The 22,087-nt window shown below is 41.4% G+C and overlaps 1 protein-coding gene across 2 annotated transcripts in view; it reads right to left on the bottom strand.

The window, feature by feature from the left end:
* Window positions 1-22,087, bottom strand: part of ONECUT2 (one cut homeobox 2) — a 133,249-nt gene that overhangs the window by 60,274 nt on the left and 50,888 nt on the right. Inside the window, exon 2 of one of the 2 annotated variants that reach the window (XM_045021147.1) lies at window positions 10,407-10,531. The exons of the other annotated variant lie outside the window; for it this stretch is intronic. Within the exon in view, the coding sequence (XP_044877082.1) occupies window positions 10,488-10,531 (44 nt within the window). The 3' untranslated portion in view covers window positions 10,407-10,487. Of the gene's footprint in view, window positions 1-10,406; window positions 10,532-22,087 lie in introns of those variants that run through there. 2 annotated transcript variants of the gene reach the window in all.

Here is a 22,087-nt window from a genome sequence, read left to right as displayed (position 1 = left end):
AAGGTTGGAGTTCACTAATCAATTTAGATGTGCTTCCCTCCCCTCGCCCCCCCCCTCCCCCGGCCCATGGTGAGTAGTGGATTCTCTACACATGCAAGTATCTCCACCTATTTTGGTAAATCAACAATCCCAATAGTCAAAGCTGTTAATTCTGTTAGGGTAGAAGTTTATCCCTCTGTATATCTTTCCGTAATCGATACAGTCTAGGTCTGACTTTTTCAGAGGTGTGAGCTCCCATAACTTTCACTTCCATGGGGTTATTGGCAGTTCTTGAAAATTAGAGCTTAGTATCTTAACTCATCACATAACATGGTGGCTAAAACAATTGAACAACAAGACTTTCAGGTAAGGAGAAACAAAGCTGCAGAAGATCATTTGCAGCACTTTCTTCTTGTGTCATTCTCTGTATAAGGGGTAAGGTCCAGTATACACGTGGGCTGCTTATGTACAGTCTCTTTTCTTACGGATAAATGTTTTCTCTTTCTTACTTGTATCCTCTGCTCCACTTCTGCCCCCAACATTTGCCATGACCCCACTGAGTGTTTGATACAAAGCCAAGTTACAGATCAATATATGAAAGTAGATATAAAATGTATGCACAATCCCTTGTAGCCATGGTCCAGCTGTGAAGCAATATTGGATCACAGAGGATTTCCCATTATGAGAAGGTGTGAAATTCAGCACAAATCCAAGGACACCATTTGTAACAGTAGGCTCAAAAAGATGGTGAGAGACAGATTTGACCTAGTTTCAAATCCCACCTACAACTGTTAATTTATTTGGTTATCTATTAACAGTCTCCAGGCAGCTTACTTTTTATGTTTAAAATTAAGTGCTTGATTGATTATTTTCTAGAACAGTGATGGGATGTTGTTCTATACTTAAGCCAATCCATTAGTGAGCTCTCATTACTGATCTCTTTTCTGGGGGTGGGGGTGGGGGAAGGGATGGGGGAAGGGAGGGAGCGTTCAAGAGGGTGGTGGTGGGTTGTTTCTCTAGCAGCTCTGTTTCAAGGGCATTTCCAAAGGAATTTTCCATCTTTAAAAGACACTGACTACTTCAATAGATCTAAATAACATCCAGCTGTCTGAAGAATAATACAGTTTTTAAAAATGAAAGCCCCATCGCTTGACACTTCTTAAAACTAGACTGAACAAGCGCTGGAGAACATAATGTAGGGAACAATCCTGCACCGGCGGGGGGATGAGTGAAATGGACCTTTCAAGTCTTCAATTGCTGTGAACATAATTCTGGACTCCCGTGGAATGCTTGGGTAATAGACGGCACAAGGGATTTCTGCATGGGGAAAGGGAACAGAATCCCCCCAGCTGTTTGCTGTAAAGCCTAATTCAACCAAACACTTAAGTGTGTGCTTAATTTCAAGCACATGAGCAAAACTACTCGTGCCTAAAGTTAAACATATGCTTAGGAGCTATCCCTATCCCTATCCTTTAGAATGGAACGTTGCCGGAGTAAGCATGGCAGGATTTGTATTTTTTGTTTTGAAAAATAGATACAGTGGCATGAAGATAACTATAAGTCTTCTGTTAATGACAAGTATCATAAAACTCATTTTTCCCTGGGTGGTAAGAACCTCTTAGGAATCTGAAAATAGACTTTGTATCTATAATTATCGTTTTCTCAAAGTAGAAAGGAAACATTTAAGTTATTTTCTCCATAAATTTGTCATGAAGCACAAGGTAACATGTTTGTCTACTTTCTTGTTTTGAGACCCCATCCGTGGCATTGGCAATACAGTTCTTGAAGAAGTTCCCTTGTTTTTATGCCTCAGCATGAGTGGGGTGATGGAGTTTTAAGCCAGTGGTTCTCAACCTTTCCAGACCTCTGTACCCCTTTCAGGAGTCTGATTTGTCTTCAGTACCCCCAAGTTTCACCTCACTTAAAAACTACTTGCTTACAAAATCAGACATAAAAATACAAGAGTGTCACAGCACACTGTTATTGGAAAATTGCTGACTTTCTCATTTTTACCATATCATTATAAAATAAATCATTTGGAATATAAATATTGTACTTACATTTCAGTGTATAGTATGTAGAGCAGTATAAACAAGTCATTGTCTGTATGAAATTTTGGTTTGTACTGACTTCGCTAGGCCTTTTTATGTAGCCTGTGGTAAAACTAGGCAAATATCTAGATGACTTGATGTACCCCCTGGAAGATGTCTGAGTACCCCCAGGGGTACGCGTACCCCTGGTTGAGAACCACTGCTTTCAGCTACTTTTATGCCTCAGTAATCTGGGTCAGCCAGGAATCTCCCTGGGTGCCAGTGTAAATTAGACCTCAGCAGGCTGTTCTCACTTACGCTATGCTTCCCATGACACCACACGGGAGACAGAGAATAGCCAGAGCATAGATTGTTCAAGCCATGTTGATGCCCTGCCTTGCCCAAGCCCCATTGGCTGAAGGTTAGTAGGTGGGGCCAGCACAGACCCCTTACTTTGGCTCCGAACTGGTTGTGGAAGCTTCTTGTGCGGAAGGTTTCTCTGGATGTTCTTTCTACCAGCGTTCTACCCCTAATGTGCCACTGGAGCAGCACACAGGGGCAGAGCACAAGAAAGAATGGGCTTAGTGCTTCTTGTTACCTCTTATTATAGAGCCAGCCAGAGAAGCTTGCCATTGGCTCTTTAATTCCTCTGAGTGCTGGCTTAAAATGTGTACCTATGTGACACTGCCCAACATGTTACAACTTTAAGTTACAAGAGTATCTTTGAAAGTACCCGATGTGACTTGGTATTGCAAGAGCCAGGAGCCACGTGGTGCTTTTAAAGATGGTGACATCTCCTCTGTTGGGTGAATCATAACTTTTGCAAGTTAACCTTACTGTTGTGCGGGTGGGTGTGCCCAGATAGACAGGCACCATTGTCTACAAAAGCACAAAGTAGGCCATGTTGAGAAGAAAATATACCACATGGGATGGGATCCCAGAAGTTCAATTTGCTCAATGGGGGAAAGTCAATGCTGGCAAGCACTGAGAAAGACAGCTGGGTTGCAAGACTGCACTATGGATCTGCAACTGCCTTGGCACCAGAGCCTCATACTGCAATGAGGAACAAGGAATGCAGTAACCTTTCCCTTCAGTCTTCAAGAATGCCCCTGCTGTAGCATCCCCCCTTCCCAACCACTACCCATCTCCCAGAAAAATGCTCCTGCAAAGAGTGGAGGGGAAGACAGGTCCCTGGAACCTGCCCACTATCCTTTTTGGCTGCCTATCTTTATGCCAAACTTCTAAGATGATGCTATGAGCATTCATGATTTAGTCCGACCTTTGCTATCCTAACTGGACCTTTGCTGTGCAGCATGTGTGCCATGCAATGAATGCTGTATCTAGAGAGAATCTGCATAGTCTCGGAGATACCATCTGTTTTTCAGGACATCCCTTACCCCGTTTATGCCAATGCGGTGACATTAATGCTTATATTGCATAACACCTGTTAACACTTATCTGCCATTGACACAGGGTTTGTAGGGAGTTCTAATGGCCAAAAAGTCAAGTATTACAGCAGCCAGCTGATTACGAACTACACTAAACCTTAAACAAACAAACAAAAGACTGATTTATAAATCCATCGGACAATGTGTAAGTGACTTATTTATAATTCATGACTTTGAAGCCTTTCCGTTACCACATTCACAAACCTTCCTCTCTCACTTTGAACACGTTGAGTTCTAAATTTGGAATGCTTTTCAAATCTGTTTTTGTTTCCCCTCTGAATCTGGATTCTGCTGTAACTGCCAGGAAAATGTTATTTAATTTGCATCTACTGTCTGATCGAGTGGCATTCTTTGTGTGACTGTACTGAGATGGATTGTCTCCTTGAGCTGCACAGTCTTTTATCATTTGGAGTTCAGAGGTTACATCAAAAATTGCCTGCCTGCTGCCTGATGTGACATTTGAACTCCAAAGGGCAAGAGATCATGAGGCCATAAAGTAAGGCGAAAGCACTAAAGGTGTCATTCCTATTGTTCTCAAAGGACAAGAGTTTAAGACTAGATCACATGATTCATGGGGTAGGGAAGGGTGAGATAATGTAAAGGAAGATCAGGAAAAATAGTGAGTGCACATTGCAATTAAGAACTAGTTGGTATCCAAACTGTATTACAGATTTGTTTTTGTGGGATATTTTTTGATCATTACTGGTACACTGTTGATGTGATCTCTATAGGAATAGTAATCTTCCGCTCTCTTTTTTGCATGTGTGTGGGTGGTTATTTGTATGGTCCCCATAATGAGTGAAAAAGCATATACCTCTGTGTGGAGATGCTGCATGATTGTGTGTGTGCATATGCAAAGTGTTACCTGTCCAGATACAACAAATCTGAAAACTCCTCTAGGATATATTTCCTTGTCTCTCACAGTGGGGAACAAAGGAAAAAATATTGCAGCTTGAGTACTGGGGTAAGTAGCTTTAAAAAGAAAAGTGCTATATTAGTGCTATTACTGTTTTTAAAATACAGGATCATTGGCAGTGATTCAAACCTCAGAACAATATGTCATTAGAAGGAGAAAGTCTATTTGGAATAAGGGTAAAGCTATATTTGTGGCTAGTTCGCATTTCAGTATAAAGCAAAATTAATATGAAAGGTAAGAGCTGCTGAGTTCAAAATAAATATAATGGACTTGATGCTTAATGGTGCTGACCACTGAACACTCCCATTAACTTTAATGACAGCTGTGGGTGCTCAGCACCTCTCAGGGATAAGACCCACTATGAAGAACTTAGAACTAAAAGTCAAGACTCAGCCTCATTATCTTGACATAAAAATACATTATCCACAATAATCTAAAATCCAAAACTAACTTGTACTGATTTATGGAAAGGTTTCAAGGGTCTTTCAGAAATGCATGTGAAGACACATTTACACTCCCTAGTGGCAGGGAAAACCTTACACAGCAGCAGAAAGGAGAAATACTCTAGCAGAGCTGAAAGCATAACAACTACAAACATACTGCAGCATCTGAAAAGAGCCATTATAAATAGAAATCTCTCCCCAAACAAAATTCCCAGACAGGCACGGCAGTGCATCTAATGCAGTTGCAGAAGACAGGCTTTGAACAATATAAAACCGCAGTGTAGGTGAATACAATTTAAAGGGGAAATTGAATTGTGGTGATCTGAACAACGGGCAGGCTAAGGAAAGGATGATCTGGAGATTATTCTGAATTAGAAATCCCAGAGATTATAATAATGTCAGACAGAGATGTCAAAGTACATAGAGATCATTTATTGTGGTGAAGATTCGGGGTGAAATCCTGACCCCACTGGAGTCAATGACAAAATTCCAATTGTCACCCAGGAATTTATAGAAATTAGGATTACTGCTCCCATAACCACAGCCAGTGAGGAACTAACCAGTAGGCAGGGCACAAAGCAATCCAAATTGAAACTCAGAACATATGTATAGAAACAATATGGCAAAATACTCATCTCTTTTGATGTCAAGAAATTCCTTGACATTGTCTTAAGTGGGTTCAGAATTTAGTTCTTACTACGAATGAGAGAGAGAATCAAGTATTCAATAAATAATGCCCTAAGTTTCCCCACACATGTTTACAATAACTTCAACTCCCAGGAACTTAATTAAGAAGATTAAAAAAATCCAGTGCCCATTGACCCAATGGGAATATTTCTGTTAATGCCAATAGACTCTGATCAGATCTTAGGTGATTAAGAACAAGATTAAAACAATAGTCCAGGAGATAAATTTAAGTGAATTTTTTTCTCTGATGCTTTTCAGGTTATGGTGGTAAAAGGGCTTGTGGAGACACAAGAGGGTGAACATTAAGCCACATATTCAGGCACATTAATTTTGGATTCTTCTTATTTGGGAGGAAAAAATGGAAAGAACTTTTCTTCCTATTTTCCTGCAAACTTTTTGCCCTTCAAATAACTCCCTTAATAGCAGGCCTGCAGAAGTCAGAGATCCCCAGGCATATACTCAAACTATGAAAAATACATCCAAATGGTAATTTTAAACCTTTCTTAAAAATTATTAAACATGCACAAAAATATCTGAGCGACATGTAAAACCATCCCCATGCACAGGGATCAGTGCCCCAAGTCAGGGGTAGAATCAGATTTGGTATATCAGAATGAGGGAAATTCAGAATCCATCCTTTACCTTACATCATTGTCCCGCTATATTCTACAGAGTAGGAGGCTCCCAGGATGATACCTCTGTATGCAACAATCCAGTACCAGATCCTCAACTGGCGTAAATTGGCAAAATCAATTTATACCAGCTGAGAATCCTCGCACAATACCATTTTTCTCCATTCAACATAATCATAAGTAGAGCTGATCAATTTTTTTTACGTTTTTTGTTTAATTAAAAAGGATTTGCAAAGGAAATGACTTTTCAAAACTTATCAAAACATTTATTTCCTGTTGAACTGAAAATTTTGTATTTTGGGGGCTGTTCTCCTTCCCCTGCCCGCTTTTATCTCTGAGGGGGAAAAGAGAGAGAAAAGAGGTCTGGGGAGGAGGGAACAAAACTAAAATGAACATTTTTTATTTAAATTAAAAAAAAATTAGATGTAATTTATTTGCAATAAAAGTTTTAAAAAATCTTAAAACTTTGATCAAATAAAAAATGTTTAATTTTGTTTGAAATGATGTGCAGAAAAATATTTTTTGACCAGCCGTAAATATAAGATTTTTTGGATAACACATCATCTCTGACTTGAATTAATATTTCTCATTTTATTGCCACAAGGTGTGGTGTGTGTGTGTGCATATTGTCTATGTACTGAAATGGCAACCATGTTATTTCCAAGTGTTTAGCTAGGGCTTTGGCCAGTATTTATATGAATTATTTAGAGTCAGAATATATTTTGATGATATCTCCACATTACCTTCTAAAGCAGGCAAGAAAAACCACTGGGTAAACACTCATTTGAAAGAATAATAACACAACTCAAAGGAGATTTAAAGTACTATCTGAAACCAGAGGGAACCATTCCAGCCCTGCACTACTTTCTCTAGCAAAGCTCTCATTGACTTCCTCATGAGTTTTGCTTGAGTGAGGGCAGCACTGTCAGGTCTTCTGTAAGAGACACCTTGTCGCACATGGAAATGCTTGAACCGTCAATGCATGGAACAGGCATCCCACATGTAATGTTTCCCCAAAAGAATGCATGTATTGTGCAAATGCTATATTTTAGGTTAGGTTTTTTTTACAGTGCTCCCATTCCTGATGCATACATATCTGGTAACCCATGGAAACTAATAAAGTTGTCCAAGGTGCATTAGACTTGTCAATGAATTATGGAAAGCTGAGGGAAATCCTGACTTGAGCACAGTTAATGGCACTGAGATCTTTGGTGATGGATGGATAGAAGTGAACATTAATCTACTCCCATAAGTTCTAACAGAGTTGAGCATCACCAGTACCAAGAAGCCAGCCATGTGACAAAACTGTAAAAATTGGGGTCCGCTCTTACTGAGGAGCAAGGTTGCACAAATTTCAAACTCCAGAATGATCATCCCGTTTTAAAAGATTAATTTAAATACTTAATTCAACTTCAGAATTAAAACAAGGCAGGGATAAAACCTTAATCATTCCAGTTCTTCAACGTTGCAAGCAAAATACTATGGAGGATGAGATGGAAACCAGATTTTAGTCTCAGCAGTGGAGGAAAGACTGTACTATTTTTGCAGTCAGATGAAATGTATCCTGTAGAGCAACTTTGAGGAGTCATGTGACAAATACTGTGCAATTAAATGGCATTAACAAACCATTGCAAACAATGCAACCTAACAATGCAGTTAATCAAAACAAAATGCTATTCATGCAGTTCACAATTGGGTCTGAGGATATTGCCTGTTGTACTGAATCCTTTCTCTTTAGGAGAGGCAGGACTGGGGCTGGGACTACTGAACCTACAACTAGTGGATCTGGTGATCCAAAATCAATGAAGGGGGGATTCTGATCTATAGGTTGGGGGAGAATCTGTAAAAGGGCTCTTGTAAACGGCACCTTGCCTGAGATTTGGGTAAATTCCAACCCCTGTAGAGTTCCAAAGACACAGCTGCATTCATCAAATTCTGCGTCAGGAGTATTTTGTGTATTTGCCCTGGAATTCTACATTTAGAACATAACCAGCGGTGATGTGATAGCTTAAAAGGTCTGTCACCATTTCAGTCTAAATTAATTTTGTGTTTGAGCTGCTAGAAGGACATTGCAAACAAAGTTAAAAATATTTTAAAGGCAGTTGGCTTCTTTTTAAATATTATAGGGTTTTTTTAAAACTACTTAATATTCATAAATAATATCCAAATCAGTTCTGGAATTACCTTGAATGATATAGATATATTATCATTTATGCAGCTCTATAGATATGAGCTGCTTTTTACAGAGGGGAAAATCCAATCCAGCAAAACTTTAGTCACTGGAGTAATCCTTACTCATGCCAGTAAGGATCTGTAGAATCAGACATGTACTGGTCAAGAGGCAGCATGGTCTTCTAGTGAATAGAGCTCTGGACTGAGAGTCACAAGATATGGCTTCTGTTCGTGGCTCTGCCACTGACTTGCTGTGTGAGTTTGGGCACGTTACTTCACCTCTCTGTGATGCTGTTTTCCCTCTCGTCCATTGCCTGTCTTGCCTATTTAGACTGCAAGCTCTTTGGGCCAGGGATTGTCTCTTGTCATATATTCGTACAACACTTAGCACAACGACGTCACACTGCCTATTGAGGTCTCTTCTAATAGAGGTAATAACTTTTGCTGTTCATTTTTTGTTGTGAATTAAATATGGAATGTTTAAAAATCTCAGCTCTCCCTTGCTCCACTGTCTTAAATTACTACCATTTATTCATTTTCAGATTAGACTAAGATGCACCATCTTCTTACCTTCAGCCATTGCCACATGCTACAGCAACACCCTGAGTGACACACTCAGGCAATGCATTATTAGTGGATTTTTTTCCATGTGGGATGATGGAGAGAGAGGCATAATGCACACTTCAGTGTGCTGGGATGTTCTCCCCCTGCCCTCCCTGTCATTTTTAAGGATGATCCACAATGTGTGAACATCACCCACAAGTGAGGCCTAATTACGTTTCTCAAGTGAGCATGTTGCATTTTCGAGGAAGTCTTAAACGAGCACTTAAGCTGTAATGCTCTTGAGTACACCACTGTGGATTTTAAGGATTGTTTTGTATCCTGAAGACTGTGCTGAGCTAGTTGCAGCCTACTCCCACAAGTACTTTTATCACAGAGTTATTAGACCATTATGGTCTACGATTGTCTTTTACTGCCTTTGATTTCTTCTGTTGTCAGACGTGAGGAAAGTGATGTGTAATCTGATCCAAAATGCTCTTGTTTGTTTTAATCTACTGTTTTAATATATTATGGCTTCCTGCCATTAAGCTTTTCTGAGATGGACCCTAGAGTCATTCGCCGAGATTTTATATGTACAGAATCCGAAGGGCACTTTTCAGATGTGCCTGCTCTATAATAGGCAGTGCTAATCTTATTTTCCTGTGGCTTTTATGTATGGCAGGGTGTGTGGGTGTGAGCTTGTGCTAGTGGCTTGAAACAAAGCTGCAACAATAGCCAGACGCTGCCATCTCTGGTGTCCCATCATCCCTTGCCATTGGTGTTCTTATCCATCCTTAGGCAATGAAACCAAGGACACACAAAGGCCAGATTTTCCAAGTTACAATACACAACTGGAACATTTATGTATGCCCAAGAGATAGGAACAAATACCTGGTGATTCACAAAAGTACGATGGGGGATGTGTACCCACAGGTAGGCGGGGTGAGTGTTGGATGTTCAAACTGCACATGACTACCTCAAAATGTGATCCTTGGGGTCTTCACATGTGAGGATAGGGGGAATCAGTATCAGTGCCCAAAGAAATACATCCTGGAGGCTTTGCAACTCTGCATTGGGTTGTTGAAAGGAATTTTCACCAAGAAAACATAGGAGGGGCACATAATCCTCTTGAGTGTTCATACCCAGGGATAGTACAAAGTAAACAGACAGAGAGTGCCATGTTCCTCATCTCAGCCACTGTATTTGTTAAACAAATAGGTGAATTAAGGGAAGCAAGTTTGTGCATGAGATGGTAAACAGTTTGCCCTTCCTTATGTAAGCGTTGTCCCTGTTGGCTATTATGACGAAGCGTCTGTATGAGTCATCTGCCATAGAAGTGCCAGTGGTATCAGTGACAGGTTCTCACTCCAGGCCAAATCCTGGTTTCTGTGAAACTCTCTATAGGGACAAATCTCACAGAAAGAGACTCAAGTCTGATGTTTAAGAATTTTCATTCTTTGTGTTTCTGCCTGGATCTGACTGTTTATACATTCTTGATTCTCTTTTATACATGTACATCTCACCTCACATCCTGCTGACAGAAGGCAAGAGAGTATCCGGTTTTTCCAATTGTCCTTCTCTTCCACTGATTTGGGCACAGTAAGTCCTCTGAGAGGCTTACTGTATTGAAGAAAGTCTGCCTATTGATATCCTCTATGAGGTGATCCTTTCCAAATAATTTGATCTGCAACCAAAAATGATCCATGTCATAGTAATAAAGTATTTCCATGTCTTAAACAGCAATACAGGCGAGTCTTATCTTACACGCATTTAACATGCGCGAATTCAGCTTTGTGCGGTCGGCAAAAACAAAACAAAAACAAAAAAAGAGAAAAATAACAATTTAAATACTGTACCTATAGTGTGGGTGATTCTGCCCGCCATTACACTCAATGTAATTTTGACTATATGCGATTTTCGCTTTATGCACTGACAGCGGAACGTAACCCTGGCGTAAGATGAGACTCACCTGTACATTTTTATAAAGTCCCTCATAATAGAATCACAGGGTACTGTACAGAGCTACAGTGTTTGAGAACAGATAGAAGCAGAAGTAAATAAGTATGTATTTAGGGATTTTTTTAATGTGACAGATGGAACATTTCAGTTTATTAAATTCCATTGATTACACTGATGCAAACAAAATAGTCTGCTATTTCAGGCCTTGGTGAACGAGGAGGAGATTTTGACAACATATACCCCATTGAGTATGTTGGAACATAGTCACATATTCAAAGGGTCTCATCTGGGTGAACCTGCTTTTGTGTGGCCAATTTTGCCTCCTCTGAAAGCAGGGGAATTTTCAAAGCTGTCCATGCATGTCTGATAATCAGGTCAACTGTCTGGCTGCACAAGATATCTGGCATGCATGATAGCCCAGCCAAGGGATTTTCATAAGCCCACTGTTCATGAGTATCCAGGTTTCCCCCTTTCTTTTGAAATGTCTTGAGGTCTCTCCAGCCCCGTTCTATTGTTTGAGAACCTGTGCTAGAAGAGGATAATAATACAACCCCTATATATACTTAAATTGGGCCAAATTATGTTTAGATGAAATCAGGATAGTTTCTGTTAACTAAGGAGATCACAGGTCACAAATCCTGTTTCCATGAAGATTTTTGCCCAAACATCAGTTTTGCAACTAACTGAAAGAATAATGGCATGTGCTGTGCCCTACTAACCATCTTATTTATGGTAGCGGTATCCTTAATAATTCACCAAGGGGCTTTAGGAGACACCAGAGAAATAGGAACTTAGCTTGGATCTAATAACATTTCTGACCAATAAATATCTATAAAACTGGCTTTGCCCAAGCTCAGATATCTCACTACATTGGAAAAAAATAGCCCATTGGTATTTTTCTTAGCAGGAACAATCCTAGCTGATTCACACAAGGAAACCACCTGGTCTTGGACTCCTAAGAAAAAACACTGGATTTTTAAGTGGAAACACTGGGATCTGATGTGAATTGTGCCATAAGGAAATAAGAAAAGATCAAAGAGAGACATTTTGGAGGGTAATGATTCTGAAAGTTCACTTTAGGAATTATGCATACCTATTCTATAAATCTAAGGTTCAAACCTGCTTTTTGCTGCTACCAAATATAGCCATTATTACTGGTGAACTGTCCAGCAAAAATCACTTCCTGAAATGCAGCACGGAAAATACAGCACAAACCCACCCACCCAAGCAACCAACCAACCATTCTACACTACAACAATAGGCAGCATTTCCAATCAAAGAGAACTGGGGCAAGTCTGGTGCTTCAGATCTATTCTCTGCAGAGTCTAGAAAATATCAAAGTATTTAGATGCTTGTTATCCAGCAGGCAGCTGTCAGCTCGAGTAAACCAGCACTGACGTGTTAAACAAAACTAAGTCAGCTGGCTCTTATTTCTATTCTCTCCCACACAATGAACTTCTGGAAGAAGGAAAAGTGGCACTTTAAATGTAAAAAGAACTAAATAACTTGCAGCCATGTAACACACAGAAGAGCAAGCCTGATCTGAGGCCTGTTAGGAAAGGATACGGTCAAAGGCCAAATCTTTTAAAAGAACAGCATTTCAAGGGAAATGCTCAAAAGCAATTGTGATGGCTATCTCAGTGCAGAACCTACAAAACATATTTCAGGGGCTAAATCTAAGGCCTAGGGAGGTAACGTCTGTGATTTTTGAGGAATGTTGGTTGTATTGTTCAGGCTTCCAAAGCTGAGGAAGTGTTTTTTGTTTTGTTTTAAATAAAAAAGTAAGTAGTAATGCTGATGGTCCATGAGACAGACTAGTTATCACGGATAGTGGCAAAATCCTCAAAATGTTGTCATCTGTGGTGTTCTGTCTTGAAATACGACATGGTTGTCTAAGGCTATTTGCAAAACTGGGCATGAGTAGCAGCAACCCTGGAGCACCTCTTTCCATATCTAGACATTCAGGAAACAGTAGTTGTCTAGAGTGAGGGTCTGGAAGGAGGCTGTATAACTTTAAGCAACTCATTTAGGCCCGGATCCTCAAAAGTATTTAGGGCTCTAGAGCCCATTAAAATCAAATTGCAGAGTTGCAGACCCCCTTATGGCTCACTGAACATCAATCCTTAGCCAGTCTGTGCCTCACTTTCCCCATATATAAATAGGGAAGAGACTACTTTACCCACATTTGTGAAGCACTTTAAAATCCTTATGTGACATGTGCTATGGAAATGAACTTCCTTTTATTTGTTTTAAACCTGCTGCCTATTAATTTAATTTGGTGACCCCTAGTTCTTGTATTATGGGAATAAGTAAATAACTTTTCCTTATCCACTTTCTCAACATCACTCATGATTTTATATACCTCTATCATATCCCCACTTAGTCTTCTCTTTTCCAAGCTTATAAATAAATAAAAGGAAGTTCTTCTTCACGCAGCGCACAGTCAACTTGTGGAACTCCTTACCTGAGGAGGTTGTGAAGGCTAGGACTATAACAGCATTTAAAAGAGAACTGGATAAATTCATGGTGGCTAAGTCCATAAATGGCTATTAGCCAGGATGGGTAAGGAATGGTGTCCCTAGCCTCTGTTTGTCAGAGGATGGAGATGGATGGCAGGAGAGACATCACTTGATCATTGCCTGTTAGGTTCACTCCCTCTGGGGCACCTGGCATTGGCCACTGTCGGTAGACAGATACTGGCATAGATGGACCTTTGGTCTGACCCAGTACGGCCGTTCTTATGTTCTTAACATGAAATAATAATACTAAAGTTTAGCGCTTGTGTAGTGCCTTTGGGCAAAGGATCTCAAAGCAGTTCACACATGTTCATTGCATCTTCCAGCACCTCTGTGAAGTAGCTATGGTGAGTATCATCTCATCTCCCTTCTTACATTTATAAGCTGATCATGCTCTCATTGAAGTTGATGGCAAAAATCCCAGTGTCTTCAATGGGGCAGGACTGGCCTCATAACATAGAGTAAGAATACAATATACACATTAAACATTTTTAGGGCCAAATTCTGATCCTTGTTCCAAGCTTTCCAGGGGAACTCTGAGGCATGTGAGGTGTGTGTTTGGGTGGCTGGGTAAAGGGAAGGGCAGGAGGGGTTTGAGGGATCAAAATCCTCCTCTGGGGTTTGTTTGTACTCAATATTTTGACTTTTTCAGCTAATGTGAAGCAGACAAACCATAATGCCAGAACCCAGAGGACCCTGCTGGCCTAAGGTGAGAGTTATAAGTATTGAAGGGAGAGTAACTAGATCCCCAAATCTTTCCACTAAATGGTTCATCATAACAACAGATACAACAACACCTATAAATGTTCCAGAAAGAGTTCCTAGCCAATCTCTCCATGCTGCCAAATACCATATACTTAGCGAAGGACTAGGTGCAAAGAATAACAGCTGTTTTCTCACATTTGTAATGTTGGGAAGGCACTGCAGAAATAAGGACATCATAGTCTCAAGGTAGCCTGGACACCCTGAGGCCAATCACTAAAATGTCCCATGGCTCAGTTCCCCATCTGTAAAAGGGGGATGATGGTGTTTATCCACCTTTGTGAACATCTTGGAGGTCTATGGATGAAAGGCCTTATATAAGTGCAAAGTGTTATTGCAGGAAAGAATGTATCTTAGTACACTGCTATGAAGACAAGACACAATACGATTGATCACTCAGAGCTACATTCTACCCCAGTAGCACGTGTGATTCCTATTTAAACCAATTGTCAGAAGTGATAGCTCTACTCAGGGATTGGCAACTTTTTGCATGCGGCCCTGGCGGGCCGGGCCGGTTTGTTTACCTGCTGCGTCTGCGGGTTTGGCCGATTGCAGCTCCCACTGGCCGCGGTTCGCTGTTCCAGACCAATGGGGGCTGTGGGAAGCGGTGTGGGCTGAGGGATATACTGGCCGCCACTTCCCACAGCCCACATTAGTCTGGAACGGCGAACCGTGGCCAGTGGGAGCTGCGATCAGCTGAACCTGCAGATGCAGCAGGTAAACAAACCGGCCCGGCCCGCAAGGGTACTTACCCTGGCAGGCCGCGTGCCAAAGGTTGCCGATCCCTGCTCTACATTTTCCCAGGCAGAGCATGCAACTCTGCTGGTAGGTGCTCAAAAATCAACAAGCACATTTACAAATCAATGGGCAAATAGAGGGCAGAATTTTCAAAGTAGGATGCAGGGATTTAACTGTGATTCCCAATGTTTTAAGTGGTTAAAACCCCACACAATTATATGGCCGCAACCCAGTTCCCATTGAAGCCAGTGATGAAAGTTAATAGAGTTACTGCAGACATACACTGATATATCTCAGAGCAGAATCTGACCCAATGAATCCTTTCCACTCAAAGCATCTGTGCATATAAATACCTCACTGACTGAAGTCAACCTGATTGCCACATGTGACATGCCATTGCAGTGCTGACTTAAAACCTGCCAGGCACTCAGGTCATCTCTCAGCTCTTTGTCAGCTTAATGAAATGGTGCGGTCACCTTATTCCAGATGTGGCCACTGTTAAGTGCCTGCAAAATGCTTTCCCAGGGGAATGAACTTGCAAGAGAAATGGAAATGACCCACCATACACTGCATTTGTCTCAGTGTAATCTATTTTGTTCTATTTTTTTGCTGGCAAAGCACTTTTTACCATCACCAGTTGTCAACTCCCCTTCCAGTTATTCTGATTATTATTGCTGTGGGAACCCACTTTTCTCTCCTATACGATATATTTTACTGATAGAGGTTCTTCAGTTGTAGGGCTTTGCTAACACCTTGTCACTAGACATGGAACAGAATCAAAACTCTTATGTGTTGCGGTGGGGATGGTTTCCAGAATCCAAAGCCAGAGAACAATATCTTATCTTATCTTATGTTGCCCCTCACCATAATATCTGAGTGACTGTATCTTTATAACGGATGAACCAAGACCTGCATACCCTGAACTCTGAAGCCTGTACTAATCTCTTGCACTCACAAATGCCATTAGATCCTACTATAAGGAAATCATAGACTTTAAAGTCAGAAGGGACCATTATGATCATCTAGTCTGCAGGCCACAGGCTACAGAATCTCATCCACTCCTGTATCAAACCTGTGTCTGAGCCATCAAAGTCCTCAGATCATGGTTTAAAAACTTCAAGGTGCAGAGAATCTTCCAGCAAGTGACCCATGCCCCACGCTGCAGAAATGACCCAGGTGATGGCGAAAATTTTGACAAAAGCTGCTTTTACCTGTTCCGTCTATTCAAAAAATATGTGCTTGTTTCAAACACTGCACAAGATGAGTAGCTTTAGCTCATACTGGCAGCGTATTTCATGACATTTTCCTTTTAAACATAAAATTCCCTTGTTGTTATTGTCAGCTGTTGGTGCTGCAAGCTGTTGAAAAAGAAACACCCCTCACCCCCGCATATGCATGCACACATACATAAACAAAATTCCCCTATGGTTAAAATACAGAGCCATTGTTTAATTGACATACAGATGCATTTTCATAGAATCACAGAAATGTAGGGCTGGCAGGGACCTCGACAGGTCATCAAATCCAGTCCCCTGCGCTGAGGCAGGACCAAGTAAACCTAGATCATCCCTGACAGGCATTTGTCCAACTGGTTCTTAAAAAACCCTCCAATTATGGGGATTCCACAGCCTCCCTTGGAAACCTGTTCCAGAGCTTACCTACCTTTGTAGTTATAAAGTTTTTCCTAACATCCAACCTAAATCTCTGTATAAACCCATTTCTTCTTGTCCTACCTTCAATGGACATGGAGAACAATTAATCACTCTTTATAAGAGCCTCTGGCCAGTGGTCGAGCATCCGCCAAAATGCTGCCGAATTTCTGTGGCATTTCGGCAGCGGCGCCTCTCGATGACGCCACTTGCCACTGACAAACGGCGTCATCGAGAGGCATCGCCACAAAAATGCCACAGAAATTCGGCAGATGCGCGACCGCCGCCACGGTCCTTCGTCTGGCGCCTGCCAGATGAAAAGGTTGGGGGCCCACTGCCTTAACATATTTAAAGATTATCAGGTTACCCTCCCCCACCCTCTCCTTTTCTCAAGACTAAATATGCCCAGTTTTTTTAACCTTTACGCATAGGTCAGGTTTTATAAACCTTTTATCATTTTTGTTGCTCTTCTCCAATGTATTCATCGCTTTCCTAAAGTGTGTTGCCCAGACAGAGCTGTCCCTAGGGTATGGCAAATTGGGGTGACCACCTCAGGCCCCACACTTTGGGGGTTCCCATGCTTTGTGAGGTGGTCGGTGGGGAAGGTGACCAACCTCCCCCTCCCCCCGCACCTCCTGCCCGACGGCGGGCCCCACCAATCAGTGCCTCCTCCTCCCGCCCAGCACCTACCATCGATCAACTGTTCTGCAGCATCAGGAGGTACTGGGGGGGGGAGGGGCGAGGAGCTGGGGTGCAATGCACTCAGGGGAGGGGGCAGCACTGGGTGGGGAAGAGGCAGGGCAGGGGCGGGGCCTTGGCGGAAGGGGTGGAGTGGAGGCGGGGCCTGGAGAGAGGCAGTGGGAGCACACCCCGGCAGCTAGAAACTCGGCACCTCTATGTCCCGGGCCCCGCACCCTGCTAGGGACGGCCCTGTGCCCAGAACTGGACACAGTTCTCCAGCTGAGGCCTCACCAGTACTTAGTACAGTGGGACAATTACCTATTGTGTCTTACCTGTGGCACTCCTGTTAAATATACTCCAGAATGATATTAGCCTTTTTTTCAAATGAATCGCACTGTTGACTCATATTCAGTTTGTGATCCTTTTCAGCAGTACTGCGGCTTACCCAGTTACTCCCCATTTTGTAGTTGTGCAGTTGATTTTTCCTTCCTAAGTATAGGACTTTGAACTTGGCTTTATTGAATTTCTTGTGGATTTCTGTCCAATTGTCTAATCTGTTAAAGTAATTTTAAATTCTAATTCTGTCCTCCAAAGTGCTTGCAACCCCTCCCAGCTTGTTGTCATCCACAGATTTTATAAACATGTTCTTCATTCCATTATCCACATCATTAATGAAAATATTGACTAGTACCAGACCCAAGACTGACCCCTGTGAAACCCCAATTTGACAGTGAACCATTGATAACTATTTTTTGAGCATGGTTTTTCAACCAGTTGTGCACCCACCTTATAGGAAATTCATCTAGATCACTTTTCCTTAGCTTGCTTATAAAAATGTCACATGGGATTGTGTCAAAAGCCTTTCTAAACTCAACATTCAAAATTTTCACTATAGCTTCCTAGGAATATCAGGTCAGAGCTATTTAAAAGGTTTTTTTTATGGATGTAAACCACACATCCACATGCCTTACCTCCACTTGGTGCAACCAGGAGCAGACACACTTTACGTGGTGTTCTTCATTGTTGGCACTGATGGCTGGTCAATGCTTGTTACTTGGCTATGTACGCTTTTGGCTGCGTGCATTTAGATGATTTCTTCCATATGAAGCATGACACAAACATTGGTTTCACTAAGAAGTGTTACCATTTGGGAGATCTGTGCGTCTTGTTTCCTAGTCAAAGACACTGAACCTTGCAGTATTATTTATTGGCTATGTAGCACAAATGTCCTCTGAGAAAGTGTTGGCTAAATTTACCTCAGTATAAAGGAAAAGAAGGCATTGTGATCCATTGTAGGTGAATTAAAGCCGTTTATTTGACATTAATTGCAGAATTTACAGCACTACCATTTAATGATAGGAATAAAAATATAAAGAATCCAGTGTAAGCAATGTTGTAGACAAAAACATCAGGATGGGAGAATAATGGCATCATGATGAAAACACAGCAAATAGATAATAGCTTCTCAAAACTCAACCGAATTATCGAAAGCACTGAGAATTTAGCAAAGGGTTTAAAGTGCCCCAGTGTGTCAACAACTACCATGATGTTCACGCTTTAGTCAACGCAGCAGTTGAAACATATAACACCAGTAACAGCTTTTTGCAAAAATTCTTTTTTTTTTCCATTTGATGACTTACAGTTGCGGAATATGGAACATTCCTTTTGCAACAAAGCTCAGAAAAAATTGTTGTAGCCCTACACTGAAGGAAAGGATGTATGTGAGAAAATGCATTGTTCTTATAGTTGCAGGTGTGCCAGCTAATTAACAGCACTTATTAACCTTTGGGAGGAATATTCCTTTCCACACGCACGTATATGTTAGCTTCCATTGATGGTCATACCAGTTTCAGTGAGAGGTGCCTAACCCCTTTTTATGGCGCTTTCTCCTGCAGTTTTCATGTAGCCAAGTTGTCACCACCAAACAACACAGAAACCATGACCCATGGCAGTTTGCCAACTCTGGCCTGAAAAGTAACATTTTTGTGTTTTTCAAGGAAAACAGAGTGTTAGGAAATTTAGGTGCTGTCATTTTCAAAAGTGCTTAAAAAGATATAGTGGCCTATACTCTCCACTTAACTTTAATGGGTCTATAGAGTGTGGGTCTATACAGTATAGAATTTGGCTGTGTTTTCATTGACATGTACTGTTGCTTTAAATGGGTTATGAATTAGGCCCATAGTGATGACTGTTTTGATTTTTTTTCCGTTTCTATTGCATAAATGGCCATTTTTTTCAGTCTTAAAATAAGAAATTAATGCAGAGCTTTAAAGCAGAGCTGCAGAGTCCCTCTTCTTCCCCTCTGTTCTCTCATTCCAGGCCCACCCTGCTTGTCGCTCACAGAGTGGAATGACTTTTAGTCACACAGCTGCATGTGGACCATGGGTTTGCACTGAAGTCTTGCATTGACAAGAGATGTTACAAACTGCTACTTCAGACCAGTGGAGCTGGTTTGCAAAGCCTGGACACCAGCTGAGCTGCCAAAGGAAATGGTTGAAACAAGTTGACAATGGTATTGGCTTTGTTTTTAAATTGTTTTATTTCATTACATGTAGAAGGCAAGTTTAGGGGACAGCTGTGCCAGGAAAATGTGGTGCAGTGAAGGCAAGCACAGATGGAACATCTAGAAGATTGCTCTGAGGCCAGGTCTTCCCTATAAACTGCCATCAATATAACTCCATCGCTCAGGGTTGGGAAAAATCCACACCCCACAGCGACGCAGTTATTCTGACCTAACCACCAGTGTGGACAGTGCCATGTCAACAGGAAGACATAACTACTGCCTCTTCTCAGAGTAGTAGCATCTTCACTGGTGCAGCTATGCTGCTTCAGTGTTTTAAGTGCAGACCTACCCTGAATTATGGCACCTAAGGGACCGCAGATTTGTGGACATGAAATTTGATGCATAAAAGAGAATTTGATTCTTCTACTTTCCCCATCAGCCTGAAAGCATCCAGGTGACCAAACGAGGAAACGAGAGAAGAGAATCTCAAAATAACATCCTGAGCTCTTTAAAATTAAAAACAAAAGGCCATATTCTGCTTTGGGCCAGACTAGTGACACCAAATGAAATTAAATGAGAGCAGCATCTGATTTAAAGAGGAATATAAAGAGAATTATCACCAAAGTGCACAGTTAAAATGCTTTATTCTCCCCACCCCCGCAATGTTCTAGACACGAAAGCCCAAATTGACCTTTTGCTGACAATGGTTGTCAACAATACATTACAGCTGACCTGTTCTGTAACCAGTGTAACTGCTAGTTTGGATGGAACAAAACTACTTTCAGCACCACGTGCTAGTGGTAGAACTGTTGGGCACAGGTTCACCAGGACTGGTTACTAACAACTGTGGTCAACAACAGGCCAACTTACTTCAGAGAAAAAGCAATGGAAAATGATGGCTGGGGGTATCTTCCAATTCCTCCCAGAGACCAAGGAAGGAAAAGGCTATTTTAAGTGCCTTTCTTACTCAGTGAGATAAACAAAGGTAAACTTCACCTTTAAATGCATTTCCTTGTTCACTTATTTTGCATCTGATCTACTCTGAATGAGGGCACTCAAGGAGAATAAAAGACCTTCCCATAGCAATAGTAAAATGAAGGTTAACTTAATTTGTTGTACCTTCTCAAGACCAATCCTTAAATTATTTATTTTCTCTTAGAATTTACCAGGAGCCATGCAGGAAGATAAAGAATAATGATACATGGTTCTTCTGAGTCTGGGATAAAGATCCATGATCAGAGACTTGCACAACATTAACAAGGGCAAGTCACTTTATGGAAACAAGACATGGGACCTCAGCTAGAGCAGCACTTCTGCTGCTTCTTGCTGCTACAGTGGTGGATTCACACAATAAAGACTGACTCAGGGTGTTAGGCTGTGTGTGGTTTACTTCAGTTTCTTGTGATAAAGTGAGTTACACAATACTGTGCAACTTCCAGACATGGTGATTTGCTTTTTATGCCTGTCACTGAAGTATGTCCTTAGTCATTGTTGGCCTAGATAGCAAATTTACACTAACTGAGGTACCCCAGGGAATTAGGGTTTGAATGTCAGTTTCAGAAGACCAGAGAGACTGTTGAAAAAAATGAAGGGACTATTATGACTTCTACCTTGGCTGACTTCTTCTGTGTGGTGATTTGCCCTGAGCAATGGTAAAAGCCCTATAAAGACAACTTTGGGGTAAAATTCATCCCTGGGTTGTATTCCAATGACTACAAGAGGGATGTATTTGGGCCTTTGTGTGTGAATCATATTCAACAGTAGAGATGCAGAGGTATAGAAAAAGATGGAGGGGTCTGCATCCTGCGATTACCGTGAGGCACGTCCACAGGAGAGTAAAAGTTAAGGTGTATGTCCTGCTCATCTCCCCCAGCAGCTGTGCCAATAATGTCATCACCTGCCCATCATCCTTTCCTCTGCCATTTAATGGACTAGTGAAAGGCCAAGACCTGTTGCACTGCCAACAGGAATGCATAAAACTTGCAGCAGCCCTCCAAGCCTGTCTCATGCTCAAGCTTAATAGTAGGTCCTGAGGCTGCAATGACTTGTGAACACGCTTAATTTTAAGGACTCTAAGTAGTCCCATTGAGATCAATGGATCGAATCTCAGTGCATACAGTTAAGGACATATGTAAATCATTGCAGGATTGGGGCCATTAGAGACAGTCTGCAGCATAATTAAGATTTTTTCCTTTATGCCCTGATCTTCCCCATACCTTTATAATTCACCTCTGGTAAGTGTGTCACAGGCCTAGGTTAACATCTACGACATTTTTACAAGTACATCTGCTCACATGGGGCCTGATCCTGCATGCAATGTAGCATTTCTCAGGATCAGGCTCTGCAGTATTCCAAATGTGCCCAGCTCTGCTTTATAGTCTGCTACAAAATGTGGTATTTTAGGGTCTGAGCCTGTGCTCATTGAGATCAAT

This window comes from Mauremys mutica, chromosome 6, assembly GCF_020497125.1.
Source record: "Mauremys mutica isolate MM-2020 ecotype Southern chromosome 6, ASM2049712v1, whole genome shotgun sequence".
Lineage (NCBI taxonomy): Eukaryota > Metazoa > Chordata > Testudines > Geoemydidae > Mauremys > Mauremys mutica.
Note: the sequence above shows the minus strand (reverse complement) of the source record. Positions and strands in the feature narration are given on the sequence as shown.